At 43.4% G+C, this 24,323-nt stretch overlaps 1 protein-coding gene across 1 annotated transcript in view; it reads left to right on the top strand.

The window, feature by feature from the left end:
• The window catches only part of COP1 (COP1 E3 ubiquitin ligase), a 319,426-nt gene extending 307,104 nt beyond the window's left edge, over positions 1 to 12,322 (top strand). Inside the window, exons 19-20 of the mRNA XM_068239628.1 lie at positions 9,738 to 9,782; positions 11,868 to 12,322. Coding sequence (XP_068095729.1) covers positions 9,738 to 9,782; positions 11,868 to 11,885 — 63 coding nt within the window. The 3' untranslated portion in view covers positions 11,886 to 12,322. The remainder of the gene's footprint in view (positions 1 to 9,737; positions 9,783 to 11,867) is intronic.
• The last annotated feature ends 12,001 nt before the right edge of the window (positions 12,323 to 24,323 follow it).

Genomic DNA, 24,323 nt, shown 5'->3' with positions numbered 1-24,323 from the left:
TAAACGGATTCTGATTCAAAAGAGGTGAAGTATTTAGATGGATCTTTTCTGCTGTAATAAGTTGTTGGCCCGCTTTGTAGGAAACGAAGTAATGGATCGCTCCATCTGCTTCCACTAATTCTTTCCCTGCTTCTGGCCACAAGTCCAGAATACCATGAAACAAATACTGACCAGTGTAATTGCCTTCTAGTAAATCAAGAGGCTAGTTTCACACTGCTATCCAACGTTAGCGGTGCAATGCGAGGTTCGCAACGCCCAAAACAGCCTTCAGGGTTTTCCACCTTAATACGCGGTAATCACCATTCTGGCATCAGGCCAAGCAGGAAGTGAAGCTCTTTAGCACTTCCTGTGGCAGAAAAGATGAATTGCGCAGAAGTGTATTGATAAAACACGCTTCCACGCATGCGCGATGCGAATATGTGCAGCGGCCACTTTAAAATATCTGCGTCGATATAGATTTGTATGACTTCCAGTTTGACGCACATTGCCGCGAAAGATGCCCGTCATCGCAGTGATGTGCTCACAGCGGCCTAGCGTCAAAACCGTCACTTCCGCCGCAGCACATCACACAGTTTGAGATGCCCAATAGACTTTCATTGGCGTAGCATTGGCCTATAACAAAACAGGCCAACACAACGCCACAGTGTGAAAGGGGTCAGAGTGTTTTCCGCAGACATAATTCTAACCTGCAGAACTCTCCCTAGAAAGCAGGAAATGGCGGGGAAGTGAGCATCCCACAGATCCCATTATTTCAGCCTGCTTGTCAGCTGCGTGGTTTTTGTGTGTTTTACAATAAATAGTCAATGCCTGCAAATGTAAACCGTGGCAGTGCTCTATTATTTCACGTTCACAGCTCGGTTCATCACAAGCAAGGCCTTCGCCTGCTTTCATGACATCACATCATTATATCCTGTCATTGTATTGTGCGACCTCTCTCAAGCTGTTCTGTGCTGGTGGAGAAGGGTTTGACAATATCGAGTCACGTATGTTTATCGCTAGCTGCGGTGTTGCCTTTCATGTCTTCTGATTTATCTCCGGCAAATGTCAGCGGCAGACAAGTACTTCAGGGCTGCACCTCCTACCGTATTGCGTCTGAGTATGAAACGCATAACCTCTTAATTATCTCCCGGCGAAGCAGCCATTAATGTAGCTGACCTCCGTTTTACATTTATTCTTTATTAACACTTTTTGTCTTCTCTTTCGATTTTATTTACACGGCTGCTGCTTCTCCTCTCCTTCTGCCCTTTTACTGCCTGTAATCTGATGCAGCGCCATATTACACTGACAATAGAAACTGCAAAGAAAAAAGGGTCTTCCTTATAAATCTAGTTGGCTGGAGATATTCTAGACTTTCATGTTCTTGATTTGTTAACGGCTGACATTTGCAAACTATGCCATTTCCTGTACACATGGCAAAAGATTTACCCCTTCTGTGCTAGTGGCAGCCATCGCTCATATTTAAAGTGGACCCAAATGAAAAATACAAGATTTCAGAAATAAAATCTATTTTCTAAATGATAATAATAAATAGCAGCCTTTTTTCAGCTGAATGATGACAAATATAAAATATTTTACATTTATTGGAGGAACCCCTCCCTTCCTTTCATATTGCCGGGACAGAATCCGGCAAACTGGTGTCCAGCAAAGGAGAGGATTTGCTAATGGCTGCCACCTGTATAACCCTAGTAATGAAAAGAGAAAGGTGAAAAGCATGCACTGAAATGCTCATAAGCTTGAAGGAGTGTTTATTTATCTTTGTATGTGTCAGAGTGGTGCAACTAAATAATTTGAATTAAAAAAATGTTTGGTTTGGGTCCGCTTTAATGGATTTTGATGTATTAAAGGGACATTCCCAAGTGTGCTGTTCGATTAAAATCTCGTGCCATCAGTAAAATAATTATCTGCAAGTAAAAAGACAAAAGCCTCCAACTTCAGGTGCTTGTATGTACAAGTAGATAGGCGATTTCTCACCTGACAGCATCTGCATTGACGGTTCAGTGGATCAGACATAGTGGACAAACCACTATGATAAGGTGTAGGATGTCAACATAACGGTTCCCTGGTCTGTCAGGAAGTTTTGTTCTCCCTGTACCCCAAATGGAAGCTGAATTCCCATCCACCAAAGGGCCCCAGACAGAGCTTCAGACAAGAGCACTAACAGGAAGTTTAAATTAACAAATTTTAAAAAGCATGCTAGACTGACGCGTTTCACAATTCAGCTTCTGAGGATAAATTGATTTCTCGGACAATGTTACTATTTTATGATTTCAGTAATTATGTTTGAGAAAGTCACATGACCCAGGTATTCCTTAAAGGGGCACTATGGCGAAAAACTGTAAAATTTAAAATATGTGCAAACATAAACAAATAAGTACTTTTTTTCAGAGTAAAATGAGCCATAAATTACTTTTCTCCTATGCTGCTGTCACCTACAGTAAGTAGTAGAAATCTGACAGAAGCGACAGGTTTTGGACTAGTCCATCTCTTCATAGGCGATTCCCAGGGATTTCTTTATTTTCAAAAGCACTTAGTGAATATCAGTTGCTCTGTCCAACTGCCAAAAAACTGTGTAGCAAGCAGGGAAGCAGGTCAGCATCATTGTTTAAATTCTTTTTAGGGAATATTTTTATATAAAGACTAAAAGCCTTGCTGAGAATCCCCTATGAAGAGAGAGACTAGTCCAAAACCTGAGCAGGTGGCAGCACTCCGGAGCACAGAGATAATGAAGGTGCCCACTAATGATGGTCTTTTCTTGTACAATCTTACTAAGTTTATGTAATGTGAGGGACTACCTAAAATATCAATTCAAGGTATATTCAGTCATTTACCCTTGTATTACATAGATTTGGTAAGAACACCTTAACATGACTCCAGCCCACCATCTCCCTCATTGCTAGAAGGAAAAGTCTAAAGGTGGCTAGACACTTGTAGAGTGCAAATCAATGTGGCAGAAAGATACAATGATCTCTAAGCTGATTTTTACCAGAGAGGGACCTATCCTCACCACACACAGTGGATTGATTTTCAATAGATTGGGACAATCAATTTTTATTGATTCTGGTCTGAAATTTATCAAAGTTTATTATCGGTTGGAGTGTAGACTTCTGGCAGATACGATTAGAGTGATTGAATTTGCCAGGAATAAAATCAACAAGTGTGGTGTTAACTTTAGTGTGGTGTTAACTTTAGTGTGGTGTTAACTTTAGTGTGGTGTTAACTTTAGTGTGGTGTTAACTTAAGTGTGGTGTTAACTTTAGTGGCTTAAAGCACAGCTCAGTAGAGCCTTATGTTCCTGTCTAGTTCCTCCCCACTTTTTGTGAAATAATGCGTTTTAAGTGAACCTGTAGTCATATATATATATATATATATATATATATATATATATATATATATATATATATATATATATATATATATATATATATATATATATATATATATATGTACAGAGGGGCTGCAGCACACAACAGGAAAACAGTGACAGGGGCTCTTGGTTACGCTTTAACGCGCTTAAGCTCACCAACTGCGCCAAAGTGTCCCTAATCTGGTGAGTCCTACTCTACCATGCAAAATGCCAGTTTTTATAAGCAGTCTAGTGGGAACTAAACCAAAAACCCTAAAATGTCAACTAGATGGGAAAAAAGGAAATTGAAAACACCTCACCCTTCACCTAGCTGCCAAACGAACTCTCTTAACATGTGCAAAGCACTCATTTATATACTTAACTGTGCTAGAGGTGGGCGTGGTCATGCAGGCTCACAGGGGAAAATTATAAATAAATTACCAAGGGGTGAGCAGCACAAACCAAATTTTTTTATGCAATTCTATGCAAAGCATGCACGCAGCGCTGGAGGTCCCCAGACTCCATAAGAAATATATAAGTACAGAGGGGCTGCAGCACACAACAGGAAAACAGTGACAGGGGCTCTTGGTTACGCTTTAACGCGCTTAAGCTCACCAACTGCGCCAAAGTGTCCCCAATCTGGTGAGTCCTACTCTACCATGCAAAATGCCAGTTTTTATAAGCAGTCTAGTGGGAACTAAACCAAAAACCCTAAAATGTCAACTAGATGGGAAAAAAGGAAATTAAAAACACCTCACCCTTCACCTAGCTACCAAACGAACTCTCTTAACATGTGCAAAGCACTCATTTATATACTTAACTGTGCTAGAGGTGGGCGTGGTCATGCCGGCTCACAGGGGAAAATTATAAATAAATTACCAAGGGGTGAGCAGCACAAACCAAATTTTTTTATGCAATTCTATGCAAAGCATGCACGCAGCGCTGGAGGTCCCCAGACTCCATAAGAAATATATAAGTACAGAGGGGCTGCAGCACACAACAGGAAAACAGTGACAGGGGCTCTTGGTTACGCTTTAACGCGCTTAAGCTCACCAACTGCGCCAAAGTGTCCCCAATCTGGTGAGTCCTACTCTACCATGCAAAATGCCAGTTTTTATAAGCAGTCTAGTGGGAACTAAACCAAAAACCCTAAAATGTCAACTAGATGGGAAAAAAGGAAATTAAAAACACCTCACCCTTCACCTAGCTACCAAACGAACTCTCTTAACATGTGCAAAGCACTCATTTATATACTTAACTGTGCTAGAGGTGGGCGTGGTCATGCAGGCTCACAGGGGAAAATTATAAATAAATTACCAAGGGGTGAGCAGCACAAACCAAATTTTTTTATGCAATTCTATGCAAAGCATGCACGCAGCGCTGGAGGTCCCCAGACTCCATAAGAAATATATAAGTACAGAGGGGCTGCAGCACACAACAGGAAAACAGTGACAGGGGCTCTTGGTTACGCTTTAACGCGCTTAAGCTCACCAACTGCGCCAAAGTGTCCCCAATCTGGTGAGTCCTACTCTACCATGCAAAATGCCAGTTTTTATAAGCAGTCTAGTGGGAACTAAACCAAAAACCCTAAAATGTCAACTAGATGGGAAAAAAGGAAATTAAAAACACCTCACCCTTCACCTAGCTACCAAACGAACTCTCTTAACATGTGCAAAGCACTCATTTATATACTTAACTGTGCTAGAGGTGGGCGTGGTCATGCAGGCTCACAGGGGAAAATTATAAATAAATTACCAAGGGGTGAGCAGCACAAACCAAATTTTTTTATGCAATTCTATGCAAAGCATGCACGCAGCGCTGGAGGTCCCCAGACTCCATAAGAAATATATAAGTACAGAGGGGCTGCAGCACACAACAGGAAAACAGTGACAGGGGCTCTTGGTTACGCTTTAACGCGCTTAAGCTCACCAACTGCGCCAAAGTGTCCCCAATCTGGTGAGTCCTACTCTACCATGCAAAATGCCAGTTTTTATAAGCAGTCTAGTGGGAACTAAACCAAAAACCCTAAAATGTCAACTAGATGGGAAAAAAGGAAATTAAAAACACCTCACCCTTCACCTAGCTACCAAACGAACTCTCTTAACATGTGCAAAGCACTCATTTATATACTTAACTGTGCTAGAGGTGGGCGTGGTCATGCAGGCTCACAGGGGAAAATTATAAATAAATTACCAAGGGGTGAGCAGCACAAACCAAATTTTTTTATGCAATTCTATGCAAAGCATGCACGCAGCGCTGGAGGTCCCCAGACTCCATAAGAAATATATAAGTACAGAGGGGCTGCAGCACACAACAGGAAAACAGTGACAGGGGCTCTTGGTTACGCTTTAACGCGCTTAAGCTCACCAACTGCGCCAAAGTGTCCCCAATCTGGTGAGTCCTACTCTACCATGCAAAATGCCAGTTTTTATAAGCAGTCTAGTGGGAACTAAACCAAAAACCCTAAAATGTCAACTAGATGGGAAAAAAGGAAATTAAAAACACCTCACCCTTCACCTAGCTACCAAACGAACTCTCTTAACATGTGCAAAGCACTCATTTATATACTTAACTGTGCTAGAGGTGGGCGTGGTCATGCAGGCTCACAGGGGAAAATTATAAATAAATTACCAAGGGGTGAGCAGCACAAACCAAATTTTTTTATGCAATTCTATGCAAAGCATGCACGCAGCGCTGGAGGTCCCCAGACTCCATAAGAAATATATAAGTACAGAGGGGCTGCAGCACACAACAGGAAAACAGTGACAGGGGCTCTTGGTTACGCTTTAACGCGCTTAAGCTCACCAACTGCGCCAAAGTGTCCCCAATCTGGTGAGTCCTACTCTACCATGCAAAATGCCAGTTTTTATAAGCAGTCTAGTGGGAACTAAACCAAAAACCCTAAAATGTCAACTAGATGGGAAAAAAGGAAATTAAAAACACCTCACCCTTCACCTAGCTACCAAACGAACTCTCTTAACATGTGCAAAGCACTCATTTATATACTTAACTGTGCTAGAGGTGGGCGTGGTCATGCAGGCTCACAGGGGAAAATTATAAATAAATTACCAAGGGGTGAGCAGCACAAACCAAATTTTTTTATGCAATTCTATGCAAAGCATGCACGCAGCGCTGGAGGTCCCCAGACTCCATAAGAAATATATAAGTACAGAGGGGCTGCAGCACACAACAGGAAAACAGTGACAGGGGCTCTTGGTTACGCTTTAACGCGCTTAAGCTCACCAACTGCGCCAAAGTGTCCCCAATCTGGTGAGTCCTACTCTACCATGCAAAATGCCAGTTTTTATAAGCAATTTGGTTTGTGCTGCTCACCCCCTTGGTAATTTATATATATACATACATACATACATACATACATACATACATACATACATACATAATGTTCCTACAGCTTTCTACTGATTGATATCCGTCAATTACTAAATGGTTTCCTGGTCATAAAGGGTACCCGAGGGGATATGATGAGATGGAAATGTATGCACAGTACCAAACATACAAACTGCTATGCCTCATTCCTGTTCTGCTAATTCTGCCTGCAAGAGTTAAACATAACATCAGGAATGCAAGTGACTTATTTCTTATGTCACTCACTGCTGCTCCAGTCCCCCGCCGCCAGCTAGTTTCGTTTTTGCCGACCTCGGTGTCGGCGGGCCGCATTGCGTACATTTTTACGCATTCCCACTGATGCAGGAACAGCAACACATACATTCTTACACGTTGGGGGTTCAATGCGTAAAAATGTAAGCATTGAACCACTAATGTGTAAAAATGTATGTGTTGATGTTCCTGCATCAGTAGGAATGCGTAAAAATGTACGCAATGCGGCCCGCCGACACCGAGGTCGGAAAAAACGAAACGGCTGGCGGCGGGGGACTGGAGCAGCAGTGAGTGACTACGAGGGCACAGGATGGCTGCATGGGGCTGGTAGAAGCCCCAGGTAAGTGAAACTAATTTTCTTTTTTTTTTGCCTGATAACTCCTTTAACCTTCTTGGTGGTAACCCCGAGCTGAGCCTCGGGGTAAACCGCCGGGGAGGATTTCTCAGGCCCTGCTGGGCCGATTTTCATAATTTTTTTGTAAAACACGCAGCAAACACTTTGCTTGCTGCGTGTTCGGGTCGAACGCCACCGATGCGCCGCTACCCGCCGCGATACAGGCCCCCCCGCATACCCCTTGCGCAGACTGGCCAACCGCCACCAGGCTGCACTATGGGGTGGATCGGGACTCCCTGTGACGTAATGACGTCACTCCGTTCGTCGCCATGGCGATGGGGGAAGCCCTGAAGGAAATCCCGTTTAGAATCGGAGGAGTAGAAGGGAGGCCGCAGGGAGGAGGAATCATGTAGCTAGCGCTAGGCTAGCTACATGATATAAAGAAAAAAAGTCTTAAAAAACCTCCCACGGCCGCGCAGCCGCAGAACAATTGACCGCCAGGAGGGTTAAGTGTCCCTTTAACATTTCTATCAAGCAGTGAACATTCAGATACACAGTACACATTATTAGTATACAGTGTACAAAAGTGTTACAGGGCTCAAAAGAACAGAGCATGCGCTAAAAAGTAAACCTAATGTATATGAAGGGCAATTTATCATTGCAAAAAGAACAAGTAGTGAATGTACAGTGGTAGACAGAGGGCTGAAATACAGTCCTACCGGCACCCATCTTTACAAACAGTACTTTTTGGGGGAATGACTGCTTGATCACAGTGGAGGTGCAGGAGCAGGCAATCATGAGGACACCTTTTGGCTTTACACAAACCTCATTTTTTACTGCTGGACCAGTTTAACCATCTGAGACCAAAACTTAATGTTTTCTTATTTGTTGAAGAAAATGATCTGAAGTTACATATAAGTGTGACAGAGGTATGAATGTTTGCTTTTGGTAAATGGCGCAGCAATAACTGCAGTTATGCTTTCATGGTGACTGTTGCTCATTGTGTCATGATTAATTTGTGTATTTAGCTATCTGCTCATCTTAAAAGATGTGACAGCAATTATTGAGCAGCAGTCATAGCTTATCACTGTGCGTAAATGGGTAAATAAATGGCTCACAGGACAGGAGCCAAAGTAACAGTCATTTTGTGTTTATTGGTTTAAAAGTACCACCGCATTTCAATGGTCTAGTTGAGTTGAAACCTCAATATGTTTCATAGTCCAGATTGCTCAGTTACCATGTCAATTGGGCTAGTTCGCACTACAAACGCAAATCACAATTATGATTTTGCCGCAGTTTTTGTGGTGATTCACAATCAAAGAAAGGAAAATCGCATCGCAATCGCCACCTAAGAGCTGTTTGCAGAACTTTTGTGATTCATGCAAATTGCAAATGCAGCCGTGAGAATGAACTCAAAGGGTTAGATTAGCTGCATAACTTTGCTGATCGCCCAAGTGTGAACCGGCCCTGCCTTTTTTAACAACTTCCCTTTAATTTGGTGATGGTGGTAAATTAATAAAGCAGTGTTTGAAATAAGTGTTAAGTATTAGCTGTGATTAGGAGTTTTTCAGTCCGTGTGTTCCCCATTTAACAAATGGATTAAACAGGCTTTGCAGGTTGTCGGTGCTTTCATGATCAGAGGAAAGATCAAACCACAACAAGGCTGAAAGATATTTTTTTATTTATTTTTGATAGATCAATGCCGCTGCATGAAACGAAGGGAAGGGATTGCTGGATCTCAGTTTGTGCTGATAGAATTCCTGGGTAGCTGAGCTTTCACATAATGACTTGCATTCATTCAGTGTATTTCTCATGTGTGGTGATCAGTGAGTGACCTGCCCAGTCTAATGCTGTAATGAATCTGTCTACCGTGATGGCAACACATGGTGTCCTTGGTTCCTGGATGTGATGTTATCTCTCTGGTGACAGCAGCGGTCAGGGAAATGTTTGCAGGCACAGTGCCCCCTAACCTTGCTCCTCCATGTACATAAGTGTAGGAAATTGCTTTTGCTTGCCAACTCATTTGTTGTGTCATGTGCTATGTATACTTTCTCTCTTTTTTTTGGGGGGGGGGGGGGGGTCAGCAGGCCTGGATTTACCTCACAGGAGCCTATAGGCACAAATGTCCTAGCTCCCTAGACTTTGCCCTTAAGTGCTAGTGAAGCAACACTTGCATAACGTGTGATGCAGCTTTCTCCCGCCGCTCCGTTGCATTCCTGTTTTTACAGGGAAAGCACCTCTGCTCCCTCTCTGAACTCAGCCTTGCAGGATGTCACACTGAAGACTCCTCTGTAGTAACCCTGGTTGGTTGCGCTTGAGTGACTTTTGTTTTGGTGATTGATCCCCTGTTCAGGATAGATGAGTTAGCCTGTAATGAGAAATTGTGCTGTAAGATAATGTTCAGACATGAGCAATAACTCGTCTCTCTCTGTTCTTTCGCAGGAGTCTAATGTTCTTATTGCTGCTAACAGCCAGGGCACAATCAAGGTAAGTCCAGCCATTAACCTCTGAAGGAACCGCCTGAGGCGGTACAACTTCCTGTCTCTGCATCCAGCCATCACATTAAACACCACAGTCTCCTTCTGTGGAAAATGTACATCGATGTGTAAAATAAAAACCGTGTACTTAGCAAATTGTCTCCAATATTCTCGGGAACTTTAAAACATTTATGAACCAGCTGTACCCAAAACAGTTCATTTAATGAAATAGTACCAGGACTGGCTGAGTGCAGCATAACGCTTTGGCAGCCTTGCTGTTCACCTTTCATTGTGATTTCATTCCAATTCCTTCCTGCCTGTCAGACGTTGGTGTTGGCACTGATGGTGTCAGGAAGCCTCAGCCACCCAGACAGACCTGGACAGACTATGGAGGTCTGCTGGGGGAACATCCAAATATAAGGCATGCCGATATGCTGCATGCCCCCAATCACCCTTCGCAGTTCATTAGTACTTAATATAAATCTCTCTTCCACCAATCTATAGAATGATTAAAATCCGTTTAAAAAGAACAAAGTAGGGGACTGGCCTCAGAGGAAAAGACTAATCGTTATATCAAATGTTACTAGAACTGTTTGGATGATGATGCATTTTACGGTTCACAGCCTATTCCTTCAGGTGAAGGATTGAGGGCCTTAATGCAAAAGTTAAAGGGACTCTGAAGCGAATCAAAAAAAAAAGAGAGAAAAAGCCTTCCCTCTCCTCTCACGGTGCCCTCGTTCCACCACTGGCTCCTCCGTTAGCAGTCTCTGACCACTACGGTAGGCTTTAGAAGTCTTCGGGAGCCTGGCTACTCCCAGAGACGCACTGCGCATGCGCGAGCACGCTCTCTTGTGCACTCCTGCATGCGCAGTATGGAGCTGCCTGTCTTTGGGAGCACTTGAGCTCCTGAATACTTCAAAAGCCTCTTGCGGCAGGAAATTTGGACGGAGGAGCCAGCAGTGGAACAAGGGGACCAGGAGAGGAATGGGAAGGTTCTATAGGACCCAAAGCCTTCCCTCTCCTTAGGTGAGTATCGGGGGGGGGGGGGGGGGGGGGTGGTAGTTTTTTAGATTTACTTCAGACTCACTTTAAATTGAATGCCAGATAAAATGTGGGGTCCTTACCAATGGCTTCCTTACATATATTTTATAGACCATTCTCCCCGTTATCTTTTTCCTTTTTTTTTTTTTATCCCCGTTGACTTATTAGGCGATGTAGCCTGTTCCCCATCTTTCCAACTGCCTTGGTGTTCTGGGCTGCACTACTGCAAGAACTCCTCCAAGAATCGCAAACGCAGAAAGTGTTCTTGTGTTTTTTGCCTTTGCATTTTTAAAAGGGTGTTAGCATAAATTTAATACAGCAACCAACTTGTCAGAAATTTTCCACAGTGGGTGAGGTTTAACAAGATAATATTGTATTTTATATTTATAATACTGTGGGTGCAATATATTCAAAGCTGTTTTTTATTTTGGTTCCTCTTTGAACAAGCCTCTGTATGGACCAGTATGGAGGCACTCAGATTTGTTTCACTTTTTCACTAATTCATTCAACTCTTGGCCTGAAGAAGTGGGCTGTGTCTCGTGAAACGTGTTATCATCCATGAAGGTCCGAAAAAAATGGACTTACCAGTTTTTCTTTGGAGGCATCCACCACTTGCCTCATTTTAGGCTTCTATCAATTATTTAATAGATCTTTAATGCCTCCTATTTAGGTAATTACAGTGACACGCCTTATTTGGGGAAGGTAGCATTTACTCTGTCCTTTTGTTCTTTCTAGCAGCAGCAGGAAATGGTTACGGTGCTGCTCAGTATTTTGTTATGAATGGTTAAAAATGTATTTTTCATCTTTTGAGCATTTTGAATGTAATGAGAAGGATAAAGTCTAGGATTGATAGAATGCAGCACATATTATATAGCTGTTTGATGCTGTTTTTTTTCCCAAAACCTTAACAACTGGCAGAATGATCTATTGTGTTACAACAGTCTTATCATTTAGCTAGAAGAAAACATGAATTGCCAGTGCCACTGTCCACTTCTCTTGCTTGTGCTTTTGTTTCAGAGCCAAAAAAGGCCTCATTCTGTCCTCTTTCCTGTAGGTACTGGAGCTGGTATGAAACATGGATTCCTAGATGGGCATTGAAGGGGGTCTTCTAACTCTCCCAAGCTAGGATGCACTCTCCATCTGCAGAAAACGCTAATATCTTCCTAATGGAGGCTCTCAAAGCATTACACCACATGTCACTTCTGGACACTCATTTGAGGGGGCAGGACAAGAGCAGGACAACAGAAACGGCTTAAGGATTTACTGCTGAAATCCTGGACATGCACCTCCCCCCACTACTGTGTACTTTTCTCTTCTGGTGCTGCTTTATACCTTAGTAATGGGGGGGCCTGTAACTTGTTGCTCTTTTGCGCTGTTCCTACCAAAACTGAGGACATAACCTGAGAGGTAGAGAAAGGCTTCATTTTTATCATAAGTCGAAGCTATTCCAAACAAATCACGCAAAAAAAGAAAAAAAAGATCCAAAAATAAAGATTTAAATATTTGTAAGGACATGCGGTGGTTTATTTGTGCATTGGCGAGCAAGATGATGATCTAACCAGCCTGTGAGTCACGCTCTGGATGGAGAATTATATATGGTGATAATGAACATACATATTTTTGTTAATATTTGTAAAAGCAGCCATATGGTCTCCTTGGCTCCGTGTACAATGACATCTGCCAAAGAAACTCACAAATTGGTGGTTATTTTATTTTAGATGAATTCTATTAAATGTAATGAAATAAATTGGGTTGCTATAGGTTACCATCGTTGTTTAGAGTTAAAATAAAATAAAAAAAACTAGGGGGATAAGGTGTATTTATTGTTATTTTTAAAAGGATATCTGAGCTGAGGTAAATAAGCTCTGCCTACCTTAGGCTTCTTCCAGCCCCTATTAGTCTATCTGGTACCTTTCTGCAGTTCCGCTGCCCTCCAGTGCGGTGCTGACCACTCCAAAGAATCACCAACTACACATGTGGTCACGGATTTCTGCGGGCCTTTTTTCGATCGCGCTCCTGCAAATAGGAGCGTTCAGCACTTGTGCAGTTTACAAAGACACAAATAGAGCAAATACAGAATGCTACCTCGCCATTGGAGCGCGATTGTGAGAGGCATGTGCAGAAGCCCATGACCACAGCTGTGGTCAGTGGTCTTTCGGAGGGTCTAACTGTGCACTGGAGGGCAGCAAAACTGCAGTGAAGGGACCCACATGCTAGGGGTTGGGAAAAGTCCTAGGTAATTAAAGGTAAGCTTTTACATTTCAGCTCCAATATTCTTTAAGGAAGTTTAGGAAAGCACATGACTGTTTTGTAAATACCAAATTAGTTATTTCAATTCCTTTATATTAACTTGCCTAAAGGAAATGTAGACACTTACAGTATATATTGGCTTAAAATGGAGCTCTAATTTCATTTAACGCAAATCTAAAGTGAAAATTAACTTATGAGATAATGAAATGTACAGTGATGTGAAAAACTATTTGCCCCTTCCTGATCTCTTATTCTTTTGCATGTTTGTCACACTTAAATGTTTCTGCTCATCAAAAACCGTTAACTATTAGTCAAAGATAACATAATTGAACACAAAATGCAGTTTTAAATGATGGTTTTTATTATTTAGTGAGAAAAAAAACCTCAAAACCTACATGGCCCTGTGTGAAAAAGAAATTGCCCCCTGAACCTAATAACTGGTTAGGCCACCCTTAGCAGCAATAATTGCAATCAAGCGTTTCCGATAACTTGCAACAAGTCTCTTCCAGCGCTCTGGAGGAATTTTGGCCCACTCATCTTTGCAGAATTGTTGTAATTCAGCTTTATTTGAGGGTTTTCTAGCATGAACCGCCTTTTTAAGGTCATGCCACAACATCTCAATAGGATTCAGGTCAGGACTTTGACTAGGCCACTCCAAAGTCTTCATTTTATTTTTCTTCAGCCATTAAGAGGTGGATTTGCTGGTGTGTTTTGGGTCATTGTCCTGCTGCAGCACCCAAGATCGCTTCAGCTTGAGTTGATGAACAGATGGCCGGACATTCTCTTCAGGATTTTTTGGTAGACAGTAGAATTCATGGTTCCATCTATCACAGCAAGCCTTCCAGGTCCTGAAGCAGCAAAACAACCCCTGACCATCACACTACCACCACCATATTTTACTGTTGGTATGATGTTCTTTTGCTGAAATGCTGTGTTACTTCTACGCCAGATGTAACGGGACACGCACCTTCCAAAAAGTTCAACTTTTGTCTCGTCGGTCCGCAAGGCATTTTCACAAAAGTCTTGGCAATCATTGAGATGTTTTTTAGCAAAATTGAGACGAGCCTTAATGTTCTTTTTGCTTAAAAGTGGTTTGCGCCTTGGATATCTGCCATGCAGACCATTTTTGCCCAGTCTCTTTCTTATGGTGGAGTTGTGAACACTGACCTTAATTGAGGCAAGTGAGGCCTGCCGTTCTTTAGATGTTGTCCTGGGGTCTTTTGTGGCCTCTCCGGATGAGTTTTCTCTGCGCTCTTGGGGTAATTTTGGTCGGCCGGCCACTCCTGGGAAGGTTCATCACTGTTCCATGTTTTTGCCATTTGTGGATAATGGCTCTCACTGTGGTTCGCTGTAGTCCCAAAGCTTTAGAAATGGCTTTATAACCTTTATCAGCCTGATAGATCTCAATTACTTTTATTCTCGTTTGTTCCTGAATTTCTTTGGATCTTGGCATGGTGTCTAGCTTTTGAGGTGCTTTTGGTCTACTTCTCTGTCAGATAGCTCCTATTTAAGTGATTTCTTGATTGAACCAGGTGTGGCAGTAATCAGGCCTGGGGGTAAGTACAGAAATTGAACTCAGGTGTGATAAACCATAGTTAAGTTATTTTTTAACAAGGGGGGCAGTCACTTTTTCACACAGGGCCATGTAGATTTGGATGTTGTTTTTTTTCCTCACTAAATAATAAAAACCATCATTTAAAACTGCATTTTGTGTTCAATTATGTTATCTTTGACTAATAGTTAACGGTTTTTGATGAGCAGAAACATTTAAGTGTGACAAACATGCAAAAGAATAAGAAATCAGGAAGGGGGCAAATAGTTTTTCACATCACTGTATGTGTAGTACACATCATAAATAGAACAGTAGCAAACGAGTCGCATTTTTATTTTCAGTTTATAGAGCTTTATTTATAACATTGCATCAGACTATCACAGTTGCAGTTTAGAATCCACACTGTACAGTGGTTTGCAAAAGTATTCGGCCCCCTTGAAGTTTTCCACATTTTGTCACCTTACTGCCACAAACATGCATCAATTTTATTGGAATTCCATGTGAAAGACCAATACAAAGTGGTGTACACAGGAGAAGTGGAACGAAAACCGTACATGATTCCAAACATTTTTTACAAATCAATAACTGCAAAGTGGAGTGTGCGTAATTATTCGGCCCCCTGAGTCAATACTTTGTAGAACCACCTTTTGCTGCAATTACAGCTGCCTGTCTTTTAGGGTATGTCTCTACCAGCTTTGCACATCTAGAGACTGAAATCCTTGCCCATTCTTCTTTGCAAAACAGCTCCAGCTCAGTCAGATTAGATGGACAGCGTTTGTGAACAGCAGTTTTCCGATCTTGCCACAGATTCTTGATTGGATTTAGATCTGGACTTTGACTGGGCCATTCTAACACATGGATATGTTTTGTTTTAAACCATTCCATTGTTGCCCTGGCTTTATGTTTAGGGTCATTATCCTGCTGGAAGGTGAACCTCCGCCCCAGTCTCAAGTCTTTTGCAGTCTCCAAGAGGTTTTCTTCCAAGTTTGCCCTGTATTTGGCTCCATCCATCTTCCCATCAACTCTGACCAGCTTCCCTGTCCCCGCTGAAGAGATACATCCCCTGAGCATGATGCTGCCACCACCATATTTGACAGTGGGGATGGTGTGTTCAGAGTGATGTGCAGTGTTAGCTTTCCGCCACTCATAGCGTCTTGCATTTTGGCCAAAAAGTTCCATTTTGGTCTCATCTGACCAAAGCACCTTCTTCCACATGGTTGCTGTGTCCCCCGCATGGCTTGTGGCAAACTGCAAACGGGACTTCTTATGCTTTCTGTTAACAATGCCTTTCTTCTTGCCACTCTTCCATAAAGGCCAACTTTGTACAGTGCATGACTAATAGTTGTCCTAAGAACAGAGTCTCCCACCTGAGCTGTAGATCTCTGCAGCTCATCCACAGTCACCATGGGCCTCTTGACTGCATTTCTGATCAGCGCTCTCCTTGTTCGGCCTGTGAGTTTAGGTGGATGGCCTGGTCTTGGTAGGTTTACAGTTGTGCCATACTCCTTCCATTTCTGAATGATCGCTTGAACAGTGCTCCGTGGGATGTTCAAGGCTTTGAAAATCTTTTTGTAGCCTAAGCCTGCTTTAAATTTCTCAATAACTTGATCCCTGACCTGTCTGGTGTGTTCTTTGGACTTCACGGTGTTGTTGCTCCCAATATTCTCTTAGACAACCTCTGAGGCCCTCACAGAGCAGCTGTATTTGTACTGACATTAGATTACACACAGGTGCACTCTATTTAGTCATTAGCATTCATCAGGCAATGTCTATAGGCAACTGACTGCACTCAGATCAAAGGGAGCCGAATAATTATGCACACACCACTTTGCAGTTATTTATTTGTAAAAAAAAATGTTTGGAATCATGTATGATTTTCGTTCCATTTCTCATGTGTACACCACTTTGTGTTGGTCTTTTATGTGGAATTCCAATAAAATTGATTCATGTTTGTGGCAGTAATATGACAAAATGTGGAAAACTTCAAGGGGGCCAAATACTTTTGCAACCCACTGTATTTTAAGCTGTAAAACAAAGCAGCAGTAATGACCCTTTGAACTTTACTGCAGTAAAACCTTATCTCAAGCTGTCTCTCACAGGTTCTTGGCTGTGTAGAGTGTACCAGAGACAATAAAATAAAAAAAAATGTATACATACCTGGGGCTTCCTCCAGCCCCTTTCGCACAGATTGCTCCCACGCACTTCTTTTGCGTCAGACTGGCCGCGACTGGCTGAAGTTAAGGGACCTGGTACCGGAGCTGGAGAAGGCTGAGGACGGCGGCGTGGGAGCGATCCGTGGGGATGGGGATGGAGGAAGCCCCAGATATGTATACATTTATTTTTTTTTTACTTTCTAGTCTCTGGTTTCCTTTAGGGCTCTTTCACATTAGCCAACGCGTGCAGGAGCCGTTCTCCTTCACACGTTGACTAGCCTGCGGCCGTCGTCGGGAATCTGCGGTGCGACGCTTAGCGGCGGTAGTATTAATTAACCCGATGGGAAAATGACGATTCCCGACGAGAAAAAGCTCCCGGGTGGGTCGTACCGCAACGCATCGAAACGCAGCGTCGGTATGAAAGTATGGACTTTCATTTTACCTTGGTTAACGCAAAGTATAGACTTTGCGTTAAAACGCTGAAAAAGGGCTCTGGTGTGAAAGAGCCTTTAAGCTCTTCAGAAAACAGCACTACCAAGTTAGTTGACTAATTAAGCGAAGCTCTTTTGCATAGGTAGCTGACATTTTTAATTCTTCTTGTACTGGAACATGACTCTCTTCTTTACTACTAATGTTCTGTAATCTCATAAGTTTATTTTTACTTCAGATTTGCTTTAAAGAGACACTGAAGCGAAAAAAAAAAATATGATATAATGAATTGGTTGTGTACTATGAATAATTACTAGAAGATTAGCAGCAAAGAAAATATTCTCATATTTTTATTTTCAGGTATATAGCGTTTTTTCTAACATTGCATCACTCTATAATATGTGCAGATTATACAACACTCAGCATTCAAAATGAGTCTTTCAGAGCAGTCTGTGAAGTAATGAACTCTCCTCTAGCAGAGGAAAAGTAAACAGTTCAATTACAGTTGAGATAATAAAAGTCAGATAACAGCCCTCTCCACAACTAAGTTAGTTGGAGAGCTTAATAGCTTTTTTGCATAGAGATAACAACTGGAGTTTCTCAACTCTTCCTGTACTGGAAACAATTAGACTGATGTATCTGATCTTAATGTTTTTTTTCTAAAGGTCCGTACACACGCCGGACTTTAGGCAACGACGGGTCCGTCGTTGCCTCCCGCTGGGTGGGCGTGCCAGCGACAGTCCGGCGTGTGTACGCTCTGTCGTCAGACTGATACGGCTGTTTCTGAGCGATCCGCCCGGCGGATCGCTCAGAAACAGCCGTATCAGTCTGACGACAGAGCGTACACACGCCGGGCTGTCGCTGGCACGCCCACCCAGCGGGAGGCAACGACGGACCCGTCGTTGCCTAAAGTCCAGCGTGTGTACGCTGCTTTAGCTGTACTACACATACAAATCATAATATCATCATTTTTTTTTCGCTTCAGTGTCTCTTTAATAATGCAGACACTATAGTAGCGACTGTGATTTGATATAAATTGCTTTTAAAAATTAAGAGGTTTCTTAATATATAACCCTTTCAAATTGTTGTGAGAAGCAACCTTTTCACAGTGACCGGTTACAAGGTAAGATGAGTATTTCGGTATGTAAGGATTGTATAAACCATTCAGTTAGCTTCTTCTTTGATTACAGTTACACTTTAAAAGGGAAAATGTGCCTTGTTCAGTGTTGCCATCATAAAATAGACAGCAGCAGCAGTCTTCTGGTCCATGCACACCATGCAGTTTTCGCTTCAGATTCTACATGTAATGAAGAAAATTATATTAAAAAAAAATACAGCCTGCTGATTACCATTGACTGATCCCAAGATGCAGATTATTATTAGGACTTACTTATTACTTAGTATTTATATAGCACCGACCTTCCGCAGCGCTGTACAGAGTAGTCATTTAACTGTCCCTCAGAGGGGCTCACAATCTAATTCCTACCATAGTCTTATGTCTATGTATGTACCGTGTTGTGCATGCATCATAGTCTAGGGCCATTTTTAGAAGAAAGCCAATTAACTTATCTGTATGTTTTTGGAATGTGGGAGGAACTCGGAGAACATACAAACTCCTTGAAGATGTTGATCTGGCTGGGATTCGAACCGAGGGACCCAACGCTGCAAGGCAAGAGCGCTAACAACTACACCACTGCCCATTGATTGGACAGGCTGATAAATATCAATTGAAATACTGGCTAAAGTTCCATGTGTATGTCCATCTGAGTCATTTTCAATCGATATCCAATCAGAAATCTGATCGAAATTAGAAAAAAAAAATCACATACGTGTGTATGCCAGCCTTCTTCTATACCCGATTGATGTCACATCTGAATATTGATCTGATTACTCTGATCTGAAGTAAAAATTGCATGGTGTGTACCAGGCCTTATGTATGTCAGTGATTTTAGAGTTCAGCATTAGCACAACATAAAGATATAAAGAATGAAACTGCTCTGCATTGTGGGTAAGTGATTAGCTTTCCTATATTTAAGTGTAAAAGCCCCTTTTTTTCAGCTCCAGCCTGGGCACTATATGCTTAGATCTCAACAAATAAGACCCAGAACTCCAGGGTGCACATCCCTTGACAAACAATCCCAGTGTCTTTATGAAGTGCTTCATCCAGTGTGTATGAAAGATGAGCGTACAAAAATTGGGCCTGGCATCCAGTTTGCCCAGGTACAGGGCTTCCACACAAGGAACCTCTGCCCTGAACCTCTGTGTCTGTTCTCCAGGAATAATGCAGGTAAAGGATCCAAATGCCAAACTCAACCCTTTAGTGGGTAAATATTTTAAATGGTACGCTTTATTTCAGCGGTTATCCAGCATAGCAAGATCAGCACAATGTTTCGGGCTGTGTACATTTTGTCAAGTGCCTGGACTTCAGACGAAGCATTCTCACAAATAAAGGTAATAATCATGCCAAACCCATTAGGTGGATGGTGGGCACAATCTTAGACTATGTTTAATCCTAGGGCAGAGAGCAACATACCTAATTCAGAGAAGACATCTGAGACTAAAATCTTTGTTCAGACCTCCGGCTGATTGCGTCCCCAGCTTGTCCATCCACCAGGATTCCCGATGTAATATGGCAATTCTCAGGGGCATACCAAAGGGGGTTCAGAGGTAGCAACCACATTGGGACCCTTGGGCCAGAGTGGCCCCCGACGGGTCCAATCTATATCACAGTATTCGCTGTCTATTGGTCCTGTGCTGGTAATAATCACTTCTATATATGCTTTGAATAGTAGTAATCCCTAACAAAATGTTCCCCATCTCCTTCTTGCACCTCTGACACTGTGGTTGTCCTTGGCAGGTTTTGGTACACCATATCAATTGTTATGTATAGAGTGCTTGGGAGGGCCCCATGTACAACTTGCAGCGGGGCCCTTAGCTACGCCACTGGCAATTCTAATATCTCCTCCCTCTTGTATTTGTACAATCTCTAGGACTTGCCATCTTACTTGGCTAACATTGTGGTCAGCTTCAGCAAAATGGAATGCCAGGGGATGTTCCCATTTTTTTCTTGCTAATCACTGTCTCCACTTTTTGCCTTGTACAGATTACCTATATTAATCCTATGTACATTTAGCCTGTTTTTTTTCTATTTCCCTAGTGGTCAGGCCCACAAATATGCCAGGCCACTTGGGCATTTGATTAGGTAAATTACCCCCTTCAAATCTTATGTAGTGAAGTACATAAAGGCTGTTGATACACCTGAGTGGGGATGCTACACATGTATTACCTGTAATGCTGGCAGTGTCCCTATTAGGGGGGGTAAGGGGATCTCCCTATGTCGGCTCTTACCAAATGATGTCTACAGGACTTACCCTTTCTGTAGACTAACCTTAGCCAAGTCCTGCAGATGGAGCTTATTTGAGGATCCAACTCCACCATCAACCTGAACTTCAAGACTGTGGGCTACATCCTATTCAAGGTGATAAGTAGCTTGCAGATGCGAGCTACTTATCACCTTGCCATTGCGCGAGGATTACCGGCAAATCCTATTACTCACATCCTTCACACGATGGCCGATCGTTAGGGAGCATTACTTAGGCGAAAGCCTGAGCGATGCTCCCTATTACCGGGTGATGGGGAGTGAGGTTTACGCTGTGGTGCTGTCCTCCAGCACCACGGCCTCACTTCCCACACATGCGCACTCACGCCGAACATCGCCGCCATCGTCCGCCGCAGCATCTGGGGGTCTCCTTTAATAAGGAGACCCCCAGAGCTCCCTGTCGGGTCGCCGCACACCTTAGAGACCCCCCCTCCACGTAGCTGCGCCAGCCACCCCTGTTAACATACCGCCGCCGATCACCCGACTCCTCTCGCCGCAAATTGCGTTGTGTAATTACAGTGTATTTAACACTGTAAGCACTGTCCGCATAGGAGCCCGGGCAAGGCATCTTTGAATCTGCAGTCGGGGCTCCCCATTGGTCTGCTGTCTGAACCAATAAAATGGCTCAGACAGCGGACCAATGGGGAGCCCTGGCTGCAGATTCAAAGATGCTTTGCCCGAGCTCCTATGCGGACAGTGATTGCAGTGTTAGATACACTGTAATTACGCAACAGAATTTGCAGCGAGAGGAGTCGGGTGATCAGCGGCGGTATGTATGTTAACGGGTGCCCAGCGCAGCTACGTGGGGGGGTCTCTAAGGTGTGCGACGACCCGACGGGGGGCTCTTGGGGTCTCCTTACTAAAGGAGACCCCCAGATGCTGCAGCGACAACGTGCGTTAGCGGGTTTAGACCTGCTCTTTGCAGCGCTTCCCGGAGGCATGCAAGCGGTTCTTTTCCGCCTGGGGGAATCATAACTCAGTTAGGATTAGGTGATGCCCCATCACCTAAATTAAGAACGGAGTTCAGTAATAGGATATGGCCCTGTGTCTTAGTGTTGATGATTTTCTAAAAAAAAAAAAAAAAAAATTCCCAGTAGAACCAGTTGCTGGACTGATCAAATTCATACTGATCCACAATTACTAACATCTAGTTACAGTACTGTATATGGGAAAGACAAAAGGATCACAATCTGTAACAGTACGCATATCTTTGCTGCTGAATATTGAAGAGTAAAGCCCCCATGGCCTTCATCTATTCAATTGGCGCGATTTTGTTTATTTGGTCTGCAAGCGAGGACCTTCTAGAGTTCCAGTAAAATGTCAACAATGACCACCCACCATCTAATTTAAACAGTCATTGTCACACTGGGATTAATTTTCTGCATACCCTTATAAATTGAGAAAATAATCTTTGCAGTCTGTTTACAAAATACTGACTCCCATACATCAAGGCTGACTTTTTCCACCCTGGACCTATAAAGGTTCATACACACCTACCAACTATCTGTCCAACTATCTGCCAAACTTGTCTGTTAAGCCCCATTCACACGTTGAACAGCAGTCTTTTATGCAGCACAACTGTCAAACAGCTTTTGTTGTGAAACAAGTTGAAACAACTAAAAAAAAAGTATGTTGCTAAAGCTGATAAGACTGATAAGAAGTCAATACAGCAGGTGGATTGACTTTTTATCAATCTTATCAGGTGTTTGAACAATATCAAAATCCCAGCGGGAGGGTCTGGCAGACCCGTCGTTTGCACAAGTATGGCGTGTGTATGCGCCTTTAAATAACTCCTTTATCTGCAGTCACAAATAACCACCTGAGTCCTGATTCAATTAACCTCCTGAGCGGTATGGACGAGCTCAGCTCGTCCATCACCGCCGGAGGCTGCCGCTCAGGCCCTGCTGGGCCGATTTTTATCAAATAAAGTGCAGCACACGCAGCCGGCACTTTGCCAGCCGCGTGTGCTGCCTGATCGCCGCCGCTCTGCGGCGATTCGCCGCGAGCAGCGGCGAAAGAGGGCCCCCCTAGCCGCCTGAGCCCTGCGCAGCCGGAACAAAAAGTTCCGGCCAGCGCTAAGGGCTGGATCGGAGGCGGCTGACGTCAGGACGTCGGCTGACGTCCATGACGTCACTCCGCTCGTCGCCATGGCGACGATCTAAGCAAAACAAGGAAGGCCGCTCATTGCGGCCTTCCTTGTTTATTATGGGCGCCGGAGGCGATCGGAAGAACGCCTCCGGAGCGCCCTCTAGTGGGCTTTCATGCAGCCAACTTTCAGTTGGCTGCATGAAATAGTTTTTTTTTAATTAAAAAAAAAACCCTCCCGCAGCCTCCCTGGCGATCTCAATAGAACGCCGGGGAGGTTAAGCTTGCCCCTGTGCTTTCTGTTAAGCCCCATACAAAAAGTTTTTTGCTATTGTTCAAAAAGCTGATAAGTCAATCCAACTAATAACAGACAAGTTTGGCAGATAGTTGGAAAGATAGTTGGTAGGTGGGTATGAACCTTAAGGAATGTGACAACGTTCCAGTGTCTAGCATTTCAGTGCCTTCCACATTGAGTTCTAGGTTTAGGCTTTGTTGCCTCCAGTGTTGCAATGCATCCCATAATGTGGCCCAGATTTTTAGGCCTTCCTGTAGTTTATCTCCAGTATTTCAGTTCTTCCATAGGTCAGGGGCGTCCCGTCCATGGCGCACTGGGTGACCAACAGGGAAGGGGTGTCGAAAAGGCTTCCCACAGAGGTCATGAACAGGAGGGGGAATCGGCGCAAGAAGGAGGGACAGCGGAAGGGGGGAGGGGAGAGACCACCACACACACACGGGTCCTTTCCTTCTGCACTCTCCCCCTCCATATACAGTGGTTTGCAAAAGTATTCGGCCCCCTTGAAGTTTTCCACATTTTGTCACATTACTGCCACAAACATGAATACATTTTATTGGAATTCCACGTGAAAGACCAATACGAAGTGGTGTACATGTGTGAACTGGAACGAAAATCATACATGATTCCAAACATTGAAAAAAATAACTGCAAAGTGGGGTGTGCGTAATTATTCAGCCCCCTGAGTCTTTACTTTGTAGAACCACCTTTTGCTGCAATTACAGCTGCCAGTCTTTTAGGGTATGTCTCTACCAGCTTTGCACAGCTAGAAATTGAAATCCTTGCCCTTTCTTCTTTGCAAAACAGCTCCAGCTCAGTCGAATTAGATAGACAGCGTTTGTGAACAGCAGTTTTCAGATCGTGCCACAGATTCACAATTGTATTTAGATCTGGACATTGACTGGGTTATTCTAACGTATGGATATGTTTTGTTTTAGACTATTCTATTGTTGCCCTGGCTTTATGTTTAGGGTCGTTGTCCTGCTGCAAGGTAAACCTCCGCCCCAGTCTCAAGTCTTTTGCAGACTCCCAAGAGGTTTTCTTCCAAGATTGCCCTGTATTTGGCTCCATCCATCTTCCCCACAACTCTGACCAGCTTCCCTGTTCCTGCTGAAGAGAAGCACCCCCAGAGCATGATGCTGCTACCACCATATTTGACAGTGGGGATGGTGTGTTCAGAGTGAAGTGCGGTGTTAGTTTTCCGCCACGCATAGCGTTTTGCATTTTGGCCAAAAAGTTCAATTTTGGTCTCATCTGACCAGAGCACCTTCTTTCACATGTTTGCTGTGTCCCCCACATGGCTTGTGGCAAACTGCAAACGGGACTTCTTATGCTTTTCTGTTAACAATGGCTTTCTTCTTGCCACTCTT

Source organism: Hyperolius riggenbachi, chromosome 6 (genome assembly GCF_040937935.1).
Source record: "Hyperolius riggenbachi isolate aHypRig1 chromosome 6, aHypRig1.pri, whole genome shotgun sequence".
NCBI lineage: Eukaryota > Metazoa > Chordata > Amphibia > Anura > Hyperoliidae > Hyperolius > Hyperolius riggenbachi.
Note: the sequence above shows the minus strand (reverse complement) of the source record. Positions and strands in the feature narration are given on the sequence as shown.